At 40.3% G+C, this 14,794-nt stretch overlaps 1 protein-coding gene across 1 annotated transcript in view; it reads right to left on the reverse strand.

Moving 5' to 3' along the window:
* PTPN13 (protein tyrosine phosphatase non-receptor type 13) overlaps positions 1-14,794 on the reverse strand; it is a 1,949,788-nt gene that overhangs the window by 1,636,169 nt on the left and 298,825 nt on the right. Inside the window, exon 5 of the mRNA XM_044079819.1 lies at positions 11,560-11,653. Coding sequence (XP_043935754.1) covers positions 11,560-11,653 — 94 coding nt within the window. The remainder of the gene's footprint in view (positions 1-11,559; positions 11,654-14,794) is intronic.

Genomic DNA, 14,794 nt, shown 5'->3' on the forward strand with positions numbered 1-14,794 from the left:
TGTTGAGGCAAAGGCTCAAAATAAGGGACAGATTTTAAACATGAAAAATAGGTTTTGCATCACCATGCATTTTCTGACTGGTATGACCTCTGAAACTCAAATGTCTGTTATTTAGTGACTTCATTCATCAAGGATTTGTCAGAAAACCCACACATTTTATGAGGACCAGATAAAAAATATAAGGCAACAATTTGGACTTTCTGCAAAATTCTGGACAACTTTGAGGCATGCATGAAGAATTTCATAAGCTAGCTCCACAGCCGCCATTCTCTAGCTTAAATTCCCATAGCAGGCAAAAGTTAAAAGATTTTCTACCCATTTCTAAGCTCCAGATAAAACAGAAAGTACAGATATATAAGAACTGAACACAACAGTAGATGTTCTACTTATAACTGTTGCAGTATTCATTATTATATGGAATATCCTGAAAAAGATAAGCATATGTCCCAGTCAGCATACCAAAGCCTGGGCCCTTCCATGTGCCGTATGCCAGACATATGTCCTACATCCAAAAGTATGAGGTATGTAAGTGATGTACGAGCACAAAACCCTCAAAACTAAATTGCCCTAGTAAACAAGGAGCAGCAGACGAGGCACAAAAGGACCTGGTGCATGTACATCTAAAAAAAAAAAAAAAGAAGTTCCTTTGGCAAGAAAAGAGAAAAATCAACAGGAATTAGTTCTAAGAGACATTGTCTCTGTGAAAAAACTAGAAAAGAAGGAGTAGCCATAAGAGACTGATGTTCATAGAATCTTTGGGCAAAAGTCAAAGCCACCAATAAAACAGTTTTTCAGGTGCACAATTTCAAAGCGGAACTAGCTGCTGGTTCAAAAGGTGTCTGGATCTGTTTTTAAAGAAAACAGTTCAGGTCCCAAGAAGGAGAGAGAAAGTTTTTTTAGAGGCTTAATATGTAGGATGCCTTTTGGAAACAGTTTGACCTCAAATTTAGAAGAAAGTGGTGGATCCTGAAGCAAAACGGCAGAGATAGCTGACACATGAGCTTTATGCCAATATGCCAGACTAGAATTGAGCAGCTCACACAGATAGGAATGAAAAAATAATACCCAATGAAATAGGGTGCTGGTCATTGCTGTGGCACCAAGGAGAAGATCTTTTCCACTTAGCTACGTAAGATTTTCTAATAGTGGGTTTTCTTGCCCCCTGCAAAATGCAAAGTACACCCTCAAAAAATGGAGCCTGAATGGAATCAAAGCCCTATCACCCATTAAGTCAACTGTAGGGTGAGAAGATGAGGGTGAATAAGGCAGCCTTTGCCCTGTGTGAGGATGACCAACCTGTGGGGTAACTTGTGATGACTTCCCCTGGCCATGTGAAAATGAAGCGGAAACCAATGTTGTCTGGGTCAAAATGGAGTCACCAACAACATTTTCAGACTAACATAATCTTGTGAAGTATCCTTGACAAAAGTGAAAGAAAAGGGAATGCATACAGGAACATCCCTCTCCAAAAGAGAGGCATGGCATCCAGTTACCAAGCCAAAGGACTTGTTACTCTGGAACATAACTTGCCAAGTTGTATGTTCTGAAGTCAGACAAACAGATCTACCAGAGGAGTATCCCACCAATGAACACTATCTAAGAACATCTCTCTGTGCAACATCTATTCGTGAGGATCTGTCCTGGATCTGCTCAAAGTGTCTGCCACCACATTCTTCTCTGAGCCAATACAGACTGCCTTAAAAATCAACTGGTGGTAAACGGCAAAGTCCAAAACTATGAAGACTAGTCTGCAAAGGCAGTAAGACTTTATCCACCCTTACTGTTTTATGTGCCACATACCAGTGATATAAAGGCCTTGAAAGAACCTGGAGACCACAGGTAATGTACGGCTTCATGAGTCAGGATCAAATCCTTATCTTCCTTAATAATGATGTGCTAGTTCACCTCCTGAGGAGATCAAACTCCCTAGACCTGATGCAGCTGGAACAAGCCCTCCAGAATAGGTCTGAAGCATCTGTATAAATCTTCTGAGTGGGAGGAGGAACCAGAAAAAAGAAAACCTGGATTTAGAGATACCTTGTTGATCCACCAAAGAAACTCCTTCCTTATGTAAGGCAAGACAGAACTTTAGAAGGCAGAGGATGAGTGTTGAACCCAAACAGCCTTCAGCTGCCACTGGAACTTCCTTATATGGAGTCTGGTAAATAGAATCATAGGGATAGTGGACACCATGAATCTCAGGGCTCACAGGCACTCTCTTGTACAGCAAGAAGGTACTGAAAAGGAGAAAGAAAAACAGTCATAGCAAGAGTTTGAATTATGCACCCCAAGAAAACTTGGTCTTGAGAAGAGGTCAAAACTGATTTTTTTAGATTTAGAGTAAAGTAGGAGCATTCAAGTCCTGCAGAAGATCCTGCTGAGAAGAAGCTTGACTAGGAAGGTTGTCTGCTTAAGGAAATATCTGAATACAATGAAGCCTGCAAAAGGCTATGACAGGGGTACACATTTGGCAAAAACCCTTGTGGTTGTAGAAAGACAAAATGGGAAAGCACAGAACTGATAATGTAAGGAAGATATAGAGAACAGTAAAAACTGCTTGGAAACAGGATGAAGAGGAATACGGAAACCACCATCCCCCCTTGGTAAACAGGATAAGATCCTCTTACAGTGATGAGACCTATAAGGAGGTGTAGCAGAGACATCAGTCTGGAAAGATATAGATATGCATGGCAGCATGCAGAGCGGTTATACCAGATGTCTCAGCAAGAACTGACCCAGGTGGCAGGGGCTGCAAAAGAACCCCTCCAACTCTCTATGCCCACAATCACCAGAACTAGGAAGACCCGAGTCATTGATCCTAACATCCTTTATCTCCAGGCACTTCTTCCCAAGCCTCTTGTTGGAATGCTTCTTTTTTGGCAGTAAGTTCTCAGAGGTCTTGGCCAACACCGCAGCAGACTAAAACCAGACATGCACCTTTTTTTGATTGCATACTCCTAGACAAACATTTATTATTGATGGTCCTTGGGGTAAAATTCGAACAATGTGAGCAAGAGACCACAGTGTGCTCTTGGCCGAAGCAAAATAAGCATGGAAAATGAAAATCTTTGTGCAGAGTTTGCTTCCTGCAAGCAATACAAAGATCAACTTTGACAAATGTTTTGGGTGTCAGAATAAGAATAAGACATTAGTTACCACAACATCAAGCCCTATTTAAGAATGGATGAAAATATCCAACTAGGGGTATTTATTTGGCTTTTGGATGCAGTTCCACCAACAAATGGGCAATGCTAGTACGCATGCACAGTTCACAATACTTTACATCAAGAAAGATCTGAAGATGGCATCACTCAACACACCTCTTGTATCAGACATCCTTGCATAGTCATGTGAGGGTGTTGGCAGTGTCCTGGGGAGAAAGTACAGCTCTGGGAAATTTGGACAGCCATTTGAGCTACTTGCAGGCAGGAATCACAAAAGTCAGGACTGCAACAGTGAGGTTCTCACTGGATGAAAGTGAAGATCAATGTGGGAAATATAAGGAAGTCCTGCACCACTTGTGTCAGTACCTTTGACAGCGTAAGACCTTCTTTGGTTCTCACAGTGAACAGAGCCACTACTGAGAAAATACATTCAGAAAATGTAATACAGAAGGTGGATACATCCAAATGTTATGATTTAATGCTGCAGTGCCACTCCACAAGTAGCTTTGGTTATATTATGGCAAAAAAAAATACAGGAAGTGGCAAAACTCAAATGTTATGAAATACAAATACAGTGACACCACAGAACGGATGAAGGATGCAGACTTTGGTCATACTGTGCACTTCTACTGCTGTTTCTGACTTGTCTCCTACACTTAGGGTCATTCCTAGAAGGCAGTGATTTGGTTCTTCAGCCTCCCACTCCTCAGAGTAAGGATATTGAGACCACTGTCATTTACAATACACAAACTGCCCTTGGGAGATCTCTTTAGAGGGACAAGCCTTTATTATCACTGTTACACAGCTGGTGTAAAGTTGTACCCCTCCTTCCTTAAGAAGTACATAATAGTCATCAATTCTCTTATGGATATTCTAGCCCACATTCATTAACAGACAAAGCAATAGGTCGAAACAACACATTAGAACACAGTAGTGGTCCATACTACTCTGACGGGCATTAATGTTCTGCCACTGAATCCTTTATATTGCCTATGGGATAAAAATCTTAAGTTTTTTTCTAAGAAGCACAATTCTGGGCACCATGGGAATGGCTTACTGTTGTTTTCAAAATGACTTCTTGCCCTCTAATGAATATTAAATGAATTATGAAACTAATCCATTTGAGGACCCTTCATTTGTTATTCATGCCCTCCTCTCTCTGTGCCTTGTATATGGTGCTGCCTGCCACTGAACTTGATGCTTGCATTTGGTGCAGAATGTTACCATCCAGCTATCAATGTACTACATGTCACTTTAATATTTCAATGGTCCTCCAGTGTATGTACTAACTGCCTGGGCATGAAAATAACAATGCCAAGATTCTAGTGTTGAGTGCCCACTGCAAGCTTACCCATTGTATTAAGAGGGAGGCAGCTCTGGCTTGTCAGATGGTTAACACTTAGCAGGAGCAGTGTTCAACTAGAACAGTTCCGAGCTGGCTTAGCCAGTGCTGCCACAGTGCATTTGTATTAGGAAGCTGATGGGGAACTAGCATCCAAAAGCAAATGCAGTCTTTGAGGAGTTATTGAAAGGGACAGGATGCTGCAACAAAAGAGGGTAGGTTGCGCCCCAGGAACAGCAAGCTGGCCTGCCCCCTATCACTCAATTCTTGCCAAGAAACAGAGGGCTGAAAGGGATACATAGGCAAAAACAAATAGTTTGTAAGGCTCTTGCCTAGCCCAGGAAGATCATGTCCCCATTCCACTGGAATAAACAGCCAACTGGGTGAAGGAAGAGGAGTCATAGGCCAAGGTCCTGGTGGGAAACAAAAACAAAAATAACCCTACTGTTCTACTCTTGCCCTACACTCAACCACTACTGGGGTGACAGTAGGTTCAAGACTGCAGTTTGATATCTCTGGTACGTGTTCTTTCAAAACCCACTGTACCTTTGTAATCTGTTATCATAGTGACTTTAACGGTCTCAAAACACTAAGCAGCTTCAATTCCCAAAATTGATCTTTTTTCAGTGGCCTGTTGTGAAAATACTAAGACTTACTACTGACTTTTATTACAGGTTTTAGTAACAATTCTTACATTAAACAATGTACATTATTTTAACCACTACTTGTATGTACAAACTGATTTTTGTTTATTAATGTTTTTAAATTGTAATGTGCTGTTTTAAAGCAAGATAATAAAAAGAACTAGAAGTTAATGGCCTGCATCTTTGAAGTTTGTTGACCTATGACAAGAAACAAGTTATTCAGGGTAAACAGTCTGCATTTTTTTGCAAAAACTTATTTAGATATGATGCATCTAACTGACACTTTCAAATCTTGGCAAACTTCTTTTCCCAGATCCCCTACGAAACCTAAAACTACAAAATCCCCAGGAACCAAAAGCAGAATATAAATGGCTGAAATATCAAAAGGGCAAAATCTCTAACCTTAAGTGTATTTTTGTAGGTGGTCAAGCCTCCCCGCATTCTTCCTGTTAGAGGCATAACCTTCACAATCCCAAACTTATACATACCAGTCCCACGTTACAACAAACATGACAAAAATTGAAATCTCCCACAATGTAGGAATCCCTAGCAGCGCTCACTTAGAAATTGCACTGGCAGTGCATTCCTTTGGAAAACAGCAATAAGCACTTTTTCCTTGGAATCTTGTGATTCGGGCACTTGATATTCAAGGAATTTGATCTCAAGCACATGCAGATATACCTTTTTTATGGTCTGAAATAATTAAAAGCCTTCCTTTAGTGCTATGGGTGATTGCTGATTTGGTGCTTGTGGAATTGCTCCTGGTACTCAGACCTGGGAAAAGTCTATGGCATAGCCTTTGTCACCACTTATCTGAAACAACCTGAAGAAAACTGATGAAAAAATAATAAGAACATGTTTACTCTACCAGACATGAAGGGACACTTACGAAAAATCATGGACATTTTTTATCACCTTTTTTATTAATGGTACTTCTTCTGAATGGTATTATATTGCTCTCTCTCTCTTTTTTTAAATACAAAGGTTATTAGTACACTAAAGTGATGGCACGTGACTACATCCCCCATAATCGCAGACTCTTGAATATGGTCTCTGGTACAGTATACTTTCTTACTCATGGAAATTAGCCACAAGCAGATTTCCACACACTGGTCTCACTTCTAGAGCTTTTGAATATCCATAGTGTGCAACCTGTCTCCTCCATTATCATGAGACATCAGCTGATGCACAGATAAAAGGGAAGACCAGACTCCAAAATCTTTAGGTCTTTTGGATTAGACAGTCACCAGTAAATGTGCTCTGTCAGGGGACCAAAAAGTGGCTAGTCCATGTCCTTGGTCTGTAAAACACTTAAGGGCATACGCACCTGTGGTCCCTTAATTTAAAATTGTCTGGGAAGTGTACCTGAGAATTCATTGTGGTTGCAAATATTCCCCACTGTTGACAGCATGGTGTACTGGCATTAGGATTTCAATGCCCTTGCCTCCTCTCATCCTCTGTCCATTCAGAGAAGAGGATCCAAGACACTCTGAACAGGAAGAGAAGCCCCAACTGCAGAAGTGAGCCTACTTGGGTAGCTATGGTTACAGTGACCATTGCTGGACTCACTGCTGAAGTTTAATTATTTATCCATGGGAAGAGTACTTAAAGCAATAGCTGCCTCAGTGAGGAGATCACAGCAGGCCCTACTGGATAGCCATGATAATGCACACTCTGCTCCTCACATAAAGACCTAGCTTGCAGTGCTCTATAAAGGGAGCCCTTTGGTCCATTTTCTGATTCGCAAACACTCTGAGCTGACACATTCCTAAAGAAGCCTGCAGTGGTGACAGCTATCCTAGTATAAAGGGCTCTAACTGACCTGTCTATGTCTTTCCATTGAAGTCACAGCAAAACATGAGGTAGAGCTTTAGCAATGTGATAGCAGTCTGCTTAGTAAAAAGAAATGAAATCCTGCCTGTCTCAGAGACAAATAACTGCTCACATTGCCTCAGATACTAATTTCTTACTATGTAACACATGACCAGCCTGTGAACATTCAGAAAGTAAATCTTTTCTCCTTTCTTCTGAGTGTTATAATAAAAGACTGGCAATTGAAAAGCCTGACTTTGTGCCAGAAATGACACCACCTGATGTATGAATGAAGTGTTACTTTTAAGGCACACCCTTACTTTATGAAATGTTGTGTGTGGCTGGTTGCACATGAAGGCGTGATACTCACAGATTCTCCTAGCTGAACTAATAGTGACCAAAAATAAGGCTTTGTAGGACAAAAGCTAACTGCCACTAAAGAGTTTTGCTCAGATAGGGTAAAGTCAGTTTTTCCAGGACAAAAATAAAGGTCCCAAGGAGTGGCAAGGAGCTATGCCAAGTACACTAGTGTCTATGTGCTCAAGGAAGGCCTTGGGGTTTCTGGCCCTACTATGGAGCACATTCCTATTAAATGCTGTGTGGTACCCACATGTGGAGACATTAAAATTCTCCCCTGAAAAGAGACTGCAAGTGAAAATTTTGGTTTCTGCAGGCTGAATTATTAGTTAATTTTTTCTGAGGATGTCATCGACTTTGGAAAAAAATATTGCAAATTATACAGAGATACAAAAAACATAAATACTAAGCTAGACTGTGAAACCTAAACAATGCATGTAAGAATGAGAAAACTTTCCAAAAGGGTAATTATTATTCTGAAGTCAACTACACAGAACTACTGGCCAGACAGACTAATATCAATTTTTGCAGTAAAGCAAAACTGAAGATGGTGTAGACTGCCCTGCTGCCCCTACTTAACCATGTGCAAGCCAACATTCTAGGCGAGGGGATATAGTATCTCAAAGGTGGAGATTTCTAAATGCTCTTGAATTCAAAATGTAAGGCTGGCAAAGGATGTACGGCTAATTCCCATGGATATGGAATTATACTGCAACAGTGACTCCTACAAACAGCTGCGCTTGCTTTGCTGCAGTGTTCTCCTATTTACTCTAATGCAGGCAACACTTGTTCACTGGGCTGCCAAAAAGCGTCTCATATGAAAAGGAGGCATCTTCAGCCTCAGACTTGACTCTGAGTGGGTTGTATCATAAGCACTTTCTAAGCGTCCAACTCATCATCAGCTGATGTCAGTTCTTCTAATGTCTTCTTAATACCAAAGTCTTATAACTCTGGAACCATATCCTGTATCTCCCAAAGTAGAAGGTAACTGAATATGTGTCTTTGATGGTATCAAGTCCAGTGTACTAAGCTGGTGGCGGTAGGTAGATGAAGGAAGACTTGCTCCTACGTTGCTTCCTGCAGAATATGGAATTATTACTCTACGAAACAACCATAATTCAATAATGGTGGCTGAACCAGCACTGGCATTTGAACTGATGCATGCTTTATCAAAGGTCTTGTAAACAAAGGTAATTTCAAAAGATCAGTTGTCACTTAAATGCTAAATGTAATTTTAAGGCAAGTCAAACAAGTCTCTAGTATTGCAATAACTTTACAAATAATGACTGGGGATTCATAAAACAACCTCACAGCAAACTTTACGGACAGTGGTAAAAAGGCCCCTGCTTCCATGATACAGTATTTTACAGTTCAGAGACACATTTGCTACTATGAGGAAATACCTCATTATCAGCTAATTTTCATGTCTCTGAATCACTGTTAACTTATGCAAGTGCAGAAAAAGCACTTCCTGCAGTAGTCAATAGTGGTAAGGGCCATGTCATGCTTCACTCTCCCACACACAATACTCACATCCAAGCGCAAGCGCACGAATACACACACACACACACACACACACACACACACACACACACACACACACACACACACACACACACACACACACACACACACACACAAAGACCACATACCCCATACATGTCCCTGTGTTATCAGAATGTTTTTATGTCTCTCTTCTCGCTGCCCTTGTAAATCATGAATGATTTCAGTCAGTCATTAATGCTAGGCATTACAGTTTCACAGTTCATATCCTTCAGTAAGTCCAGGGTAGTGCAAAAGTTTTCTAGGTTTGTAGGAGGCATAATTTAAATTCATCCCCGAGTTTGTCTTCTCTTTGGCTACAAAGCTGAGAAATAAGCCTAATGCTCCCTGTCCCTCTCCTTCGTATGTCATGTATTGTTGCAGGCATGGAATAATGCCCAAGTTCCTCAATACATATGTTTAAAAAACCTCACTAACTTATCAGTTAGCACAAAAAGTTAGTGCAGAGGTTTAGTGTGGCAAGGGCACAGGGTTTAAATCCTTTTATACCCCTCCCACAACTTTGTAGTTGCCTTTTTTTAAATGGTATTCCTAGTGTCTAGAGGTGACACACAGGACTAATATTCTCTTATTAGTGACCTGGGAGGATACAAGGTTGGAATCTCTTTTACTGGATTTAAGGCATGCTGCTTACTAGTATCCTTGACTCCCTGCACCACATTTTTTAATTAAGTGCCTTTACAGCATGCTACACAGATTATCCCTGGTGACTAGTGTTTCCCCATTCCACATTATGTTTAAGTGCTGTTATGCGATGATAAGCTATCCCTGGTGGCTAAAGTTTCCCAGCAATAAAAACAGCTGAAGTAATTCCTGATGGCTAGTGTTACCCTCAACTAAATACTGCAGGCTTTGCTCATTAGTCTAGGAGTGTGAGGAGGTATGTTAGCCACACAGACACAGACCCTCCCCACCCAAATCCACTCACAAACACACTTATCCATTCACCCATATACACACAGACCTGCCTAACCTACCCCCTATTGTTGCCTCCTAGGCGTGCGCGCACACACACACACACACACACACACACACACACACACACACACACACACACACACACTCTCTCTCTCTCTCTCTCTTGTCACCCATGCAGCCCCTTAGTACACTCACACACACACAGCCTTACACTACCTGACCACGAAACCCCCACCTCTTACCTCTACTGTGTTGCATAAATATTGTCTTTTGGCCATGTTCATTTCTATGAGCAGCCATGATACATTACACTCCATCTGAATCGCTTAGCTGCATAAATGGCTTATCTCCATGGGAATGGCTCATGGCTAATTAGCATATGCCTCTCCCTCAAGGACTACTTCATTAGCACTAGGCACAGACATGAAGACAAGCCCACAACAGTGCTCCACATCTTCATGCAAAAGCAGTGCGGCAGGACAGTCACCGAATTTGAAAAAGTTATCATGAGATGTACATCTTATTCATCCCATGGATTCTTTCTATGGAACATAACCTTTCAGAACCTGCACTGGCACTGAGGACTTCAGTTTTTTTCCTTTGTACAGAAACTGTCAATGCTTCCTTTTACAAGCTTTTAAGAGCCTGCTTTTTTTCTGTGATAGAAGCCTTTGAAGGCAAGTTGTTACCTAAATGTAAAAGAAATATAATTCTTTATCCTTCTCCTTTAATGACTTTCTCTAACAGAATTTTGATACATTCCTTTATCTGGTAGAACACATATTTTCATCAGTCTCACCTTGTTTGAAACTTTACTCTGCAATTTTTAGTCAAATCTCTGCTAACTGCTGTAAAAGTTTTTCACAGTGCTGACTTTATTCTGATGATATTTTTCATAGTACTCATAGGAACACAGTTTTGTTACTGTGAATCCATATCAGCCACAATGGAAAGATATATTTCTGACTTCCTTTTTTTCCTTTTACTCCTCACATTAAGTTTCTTTTTCTCTAATAAAACAGTTTTAATGATTTATTTCTTTTTTATTTTTGCAGCCTTACTAAATCTCCTAAAGTATTCATAATTATCACAAAAAGAACTGGACAAAGAAAGTCTTTATTCCTAGTGGTAAAATTTGCCCATCTTTATGAATGACATAAACTAACTCCTCATAAAAGGCACCAAAGGCAAAGGTTGGATTAAAATGAACCGAGAATGTCATGCAAACTGAAAGCCCACTCAAGTGACCAACAGCTGCAAAGTGACATGAAGAACAAAAGTTGCACCTGACAATGCTAGAGTCATATGGGCCCCTCTTAATGATAAACAATGCTGGTGGAGCAGTGCAGTAAAACAGAGCCCTGAAGTGTTCAGAGTTTGTCTTACTACTGAAAATATTCAAGACTTACGACCGTTGTGCGTTGAACTTCATATGTTAGAAAACATCCTACAGGATTATTCTCTATGGAAATGTCTTGCACTTTAACAAAGCAGGGGAAAATGCTTCTTAAAATACATTCCCACTACCAGTTACAAAGGTGATGCTACTAAATATATGCACAGTGATCTTCTTAACTTGAGGTTCACAGATTATGAAAGCAGAATGCCATCAAGTAAAACAGTTATACAAAGAAACAGACAAAAAGCAGTCAATAAATGACTTGTAAAAGATGACAAAAAAATCTATTTCATAAAAATAACTAAATGACTAAAAATTGATCACACTCGTACATTTACTATCACTGATAAACTTACATACCAGGAGGTAGCCCCTTCCCTCGAAGTTTGTCACGAATTGCTTGGCTTCGATCTGGCTGCAACTCTGTTTCACTGTGAATGGCAATCTGGTCCAGCTGTTCAAAATGCCCATAAAAAAAGAAAGAAAAGTGAATAACAGCTCACCAGATCTTAGGATCCCAGTGAGAACTGATGACCTAATGAAGACCATGCGTACTATTTTAATATTTCAAAAAACTCCTATGAAATTGTGCAGACTATGACAAAAACACGTATCTACCTGCATATGCTTCATATCTACCTGACTGAATCTAGCTTAAAGAATAACAAGCCTTAGGACTTCCATGACGGCTGCAGACTGAGTAACTATATCTCTACCTTTTTTTTACTATTTAGCAGTAAGACCCAGAATGGCCATGTTCAGGGTGTTGTTTAACTACTGAAAAATCAGGAATTATCTTGACTGCTGTGAATAGCAGTTCATACATTAAAAAAAAAAAATGCTACAGGAGTTTTTTTCTACCTGCAAGACACACTTTGCCTCTCTTATCTCAAATATGCACTATAGGTAATCACTTAAACATCAACACTGGACATACATCGCATTGAAATGGCAATTAAACATTTGTAAATGTCAGGCATGTAATACTAAGGTATGTTTGTATTTAGCTGTTCTAAAAACGTGGGATGGTAATGGTGGGAACAGGTGGTTTGATAAAACAGCACCAAACAAATATAAACAAAATGACAATATCTGCCTCACCTACTAAATCAGCTTCTGATTTTTGAGCCAGTTACATCTGTTCCCAACATGTAAAAAAAAAAAAAAAAAAAAAAGTAAAAGTTTCTGTCCATTTCGCATAAGCAGTCACCAATATTAAGTCAGCAGCGTAAATGGAGGGACACCCAGATGCTTCTGAATGAAGTTAGAATTACATGAAGAATGTAATGCAAGTCACAGGGCCAGTAGGTAGGGCTTCTTACACTACAGAATGGCGAGCATCAGTTTTCCAGCACTATAGGATTACAGACTCAACTGCATTTATCTATTTAGTGACTGACTGAATGACTGCTGTTTCTACAAAATGATCAGCTAAGCAGGACATTTCTTCTAATTTCTTCAAATATCTGGCCACCCTGACTCAGGAAAAGACTCCAATCCTGAATATGGGTAAGATTTAAGTTAACGAAATTAGTATTGCTTCAATCTTTGATGCTTGCCAAGAATACAGTGCAGGACACGAGCAATGTACCCAGAATTGTTTCCTTCTGCAGTTTATACAGTTACATTTTTAAAAGCATAATTATGTATGCTTGAAAACTCTTGTTTATTAGCCTTGTTGCTCCTTCTAAAATCAGAACCACCTGATGTCTTTATTCTATACTGCTCTACTCTCTGTTTGCATTCTGGGATATTATAGGAGTTTATGCAGAACACTATAATCACCAAATACAGCAATTTCAATGATTAATGTTACTTTAATCTTTTTTACTATTACACCTGGTTTTCTTCTTCTACTTCATTCATTACTCTGATCTGTTACATTAAAGATACTAAACTATTATTTTATTATTTTTACCATTTAGCAGTTTTTCTTGTCCAAGTATTTTCAAGTATTTGTATTTCTTCTGTTTGGTAGGCTAGATGCCTTGAGGGCCATTTTAAGCCTAGCCAATTTTTCTTTTTGTTCTCAAAATAACCTTAACCTATCCCATTTGGTGTGTATATATATATATATATATATATATATAGTTGGTGATCAAGAAGAGGAGGAGGAGTGTGAGGGAAGCACCACGGATCAAATGGTGGAAATTGAAAAAGGGTAAGTGTGAGGTGGAGTTCAGGGAAGAGTTAAGACAGGCACTGGGTGGCAGTGAAGAGTTACCGAATAGCTGGGTAACTACAGCAGAGCTAGTAAGGGAGATGGCTAGAAAGGTGCTTGGTGTGACATCTGGAAAGAGGAAGGAGGACAAGGAGAACTGGTGGTGGAATGAGGAAGTACAGAAGGGTATACAGAGAAAGAGGTTGGCGAAGAAGAAGTGGGATTGTCAGAGAGATGAAGAAAGTAGACAGGAGTATTAGGAGATGAGGTGCATGGCAAACAGAGAGGTGGCTAAGGATAAGGCATATGAAGAGTTGTATGAAGGTTGGACACTAAGGAAGGAGAAAATGACCTGTACCGATTGGTTAGACAGAGGGATCAAGCTAGTAAAGATGTGCAGCAGGTAAGTGTGATAAAGGATAATAGGGGAAACATACTCACAAGCGAGGAGAGTGTGTTGAGCAGATGGAAAGAGTACTTTGAGGGGCTGATGCATGAAGAGAATGAAAGGGAGAAAAGGTTAGATGATGTGCGGATAGTGAATCATGAAGTGCAGAAGATTAGCAAGGAGGAAGTAAGGATACCTATGAAGAAGATGAAGAATGGAAAGGCGACTGGTCCAGACGACATACCTGTGGAAGCATGGAGTTGTTTAGATGAAATGGCAGTGGAGTTTTTAATTAGATTGTCTAACGAAAACTTGGAACGTGAGAGGATGCCTGATGAATGGAGAAAAAGTGTTTTGGTACCGATCTTTTAAGAATAAGGGTGATGTGCAGAGCTGTAGTAACTACAGAGGGATTACACTGATCAGTCACAGCATGAAGTTATGGAAAAAGTAGTGGAAGCTAGATTAAGACGGGAGGTGATGATTAATGATCAGCACTATGGTTTCATGCCAGGAAAGAGCACTACAGATGCGATGTTTGCTCTGAGAGTGTTGATGGAGAAGTACAGAGAAGGTCAGAAGGAGTTGCATTGTGCCTTTGTGGACTTAGAGAAAGCATATGACAGGTTGCCTAGAGAAGTTGTGGTATTGTATGAGGAAGTCAGGAGTGTCAGAGAAGTATGTAAGAGTGGTAAAGGATATGTACAAGGGTAGTGTGACAGTGGTGAGGTCTGTGGTGGGAGTGATGGATGCGTTTAAGGTGGAGGTGGGATTACATCAAGGATCAGCTCTGAGCCCTTTCTTATTTGCAATGGTGATGGACAGGTTGACAGACGAGATCAGACAGGAGTCCCCGTGGACTATGATGTTTGCAGATGACATTGTGATCTGTAGTGACATTTGGGAACAGGTGGAGGAGACCCTGGACAGATGGAGATATGCTCTAGAGAAAAGAGGAATGAAGGGCAGCAGGACTAAGACAGAATACATATGTGTGAATGAGAGGGAGGATAGAGGAATGGTGAGGATGCAGGGAGTAAAGGTGG

The sequence above is a fragment of the Protopterus annectens genome, chromosome 8.part0 (genome assembly GCF_019279795.1).
Source record: "Protopterus annectens isolate FY-2018-M chromosome 8.part0, PAN1.0, whole genome shotgun sequence".
NCBI classification, from domain to species: Eukaryota; Metazoa; Chordata; order Ceratodontiformes; family Protopteridae; genus Protopterus; species Protopterus annectens.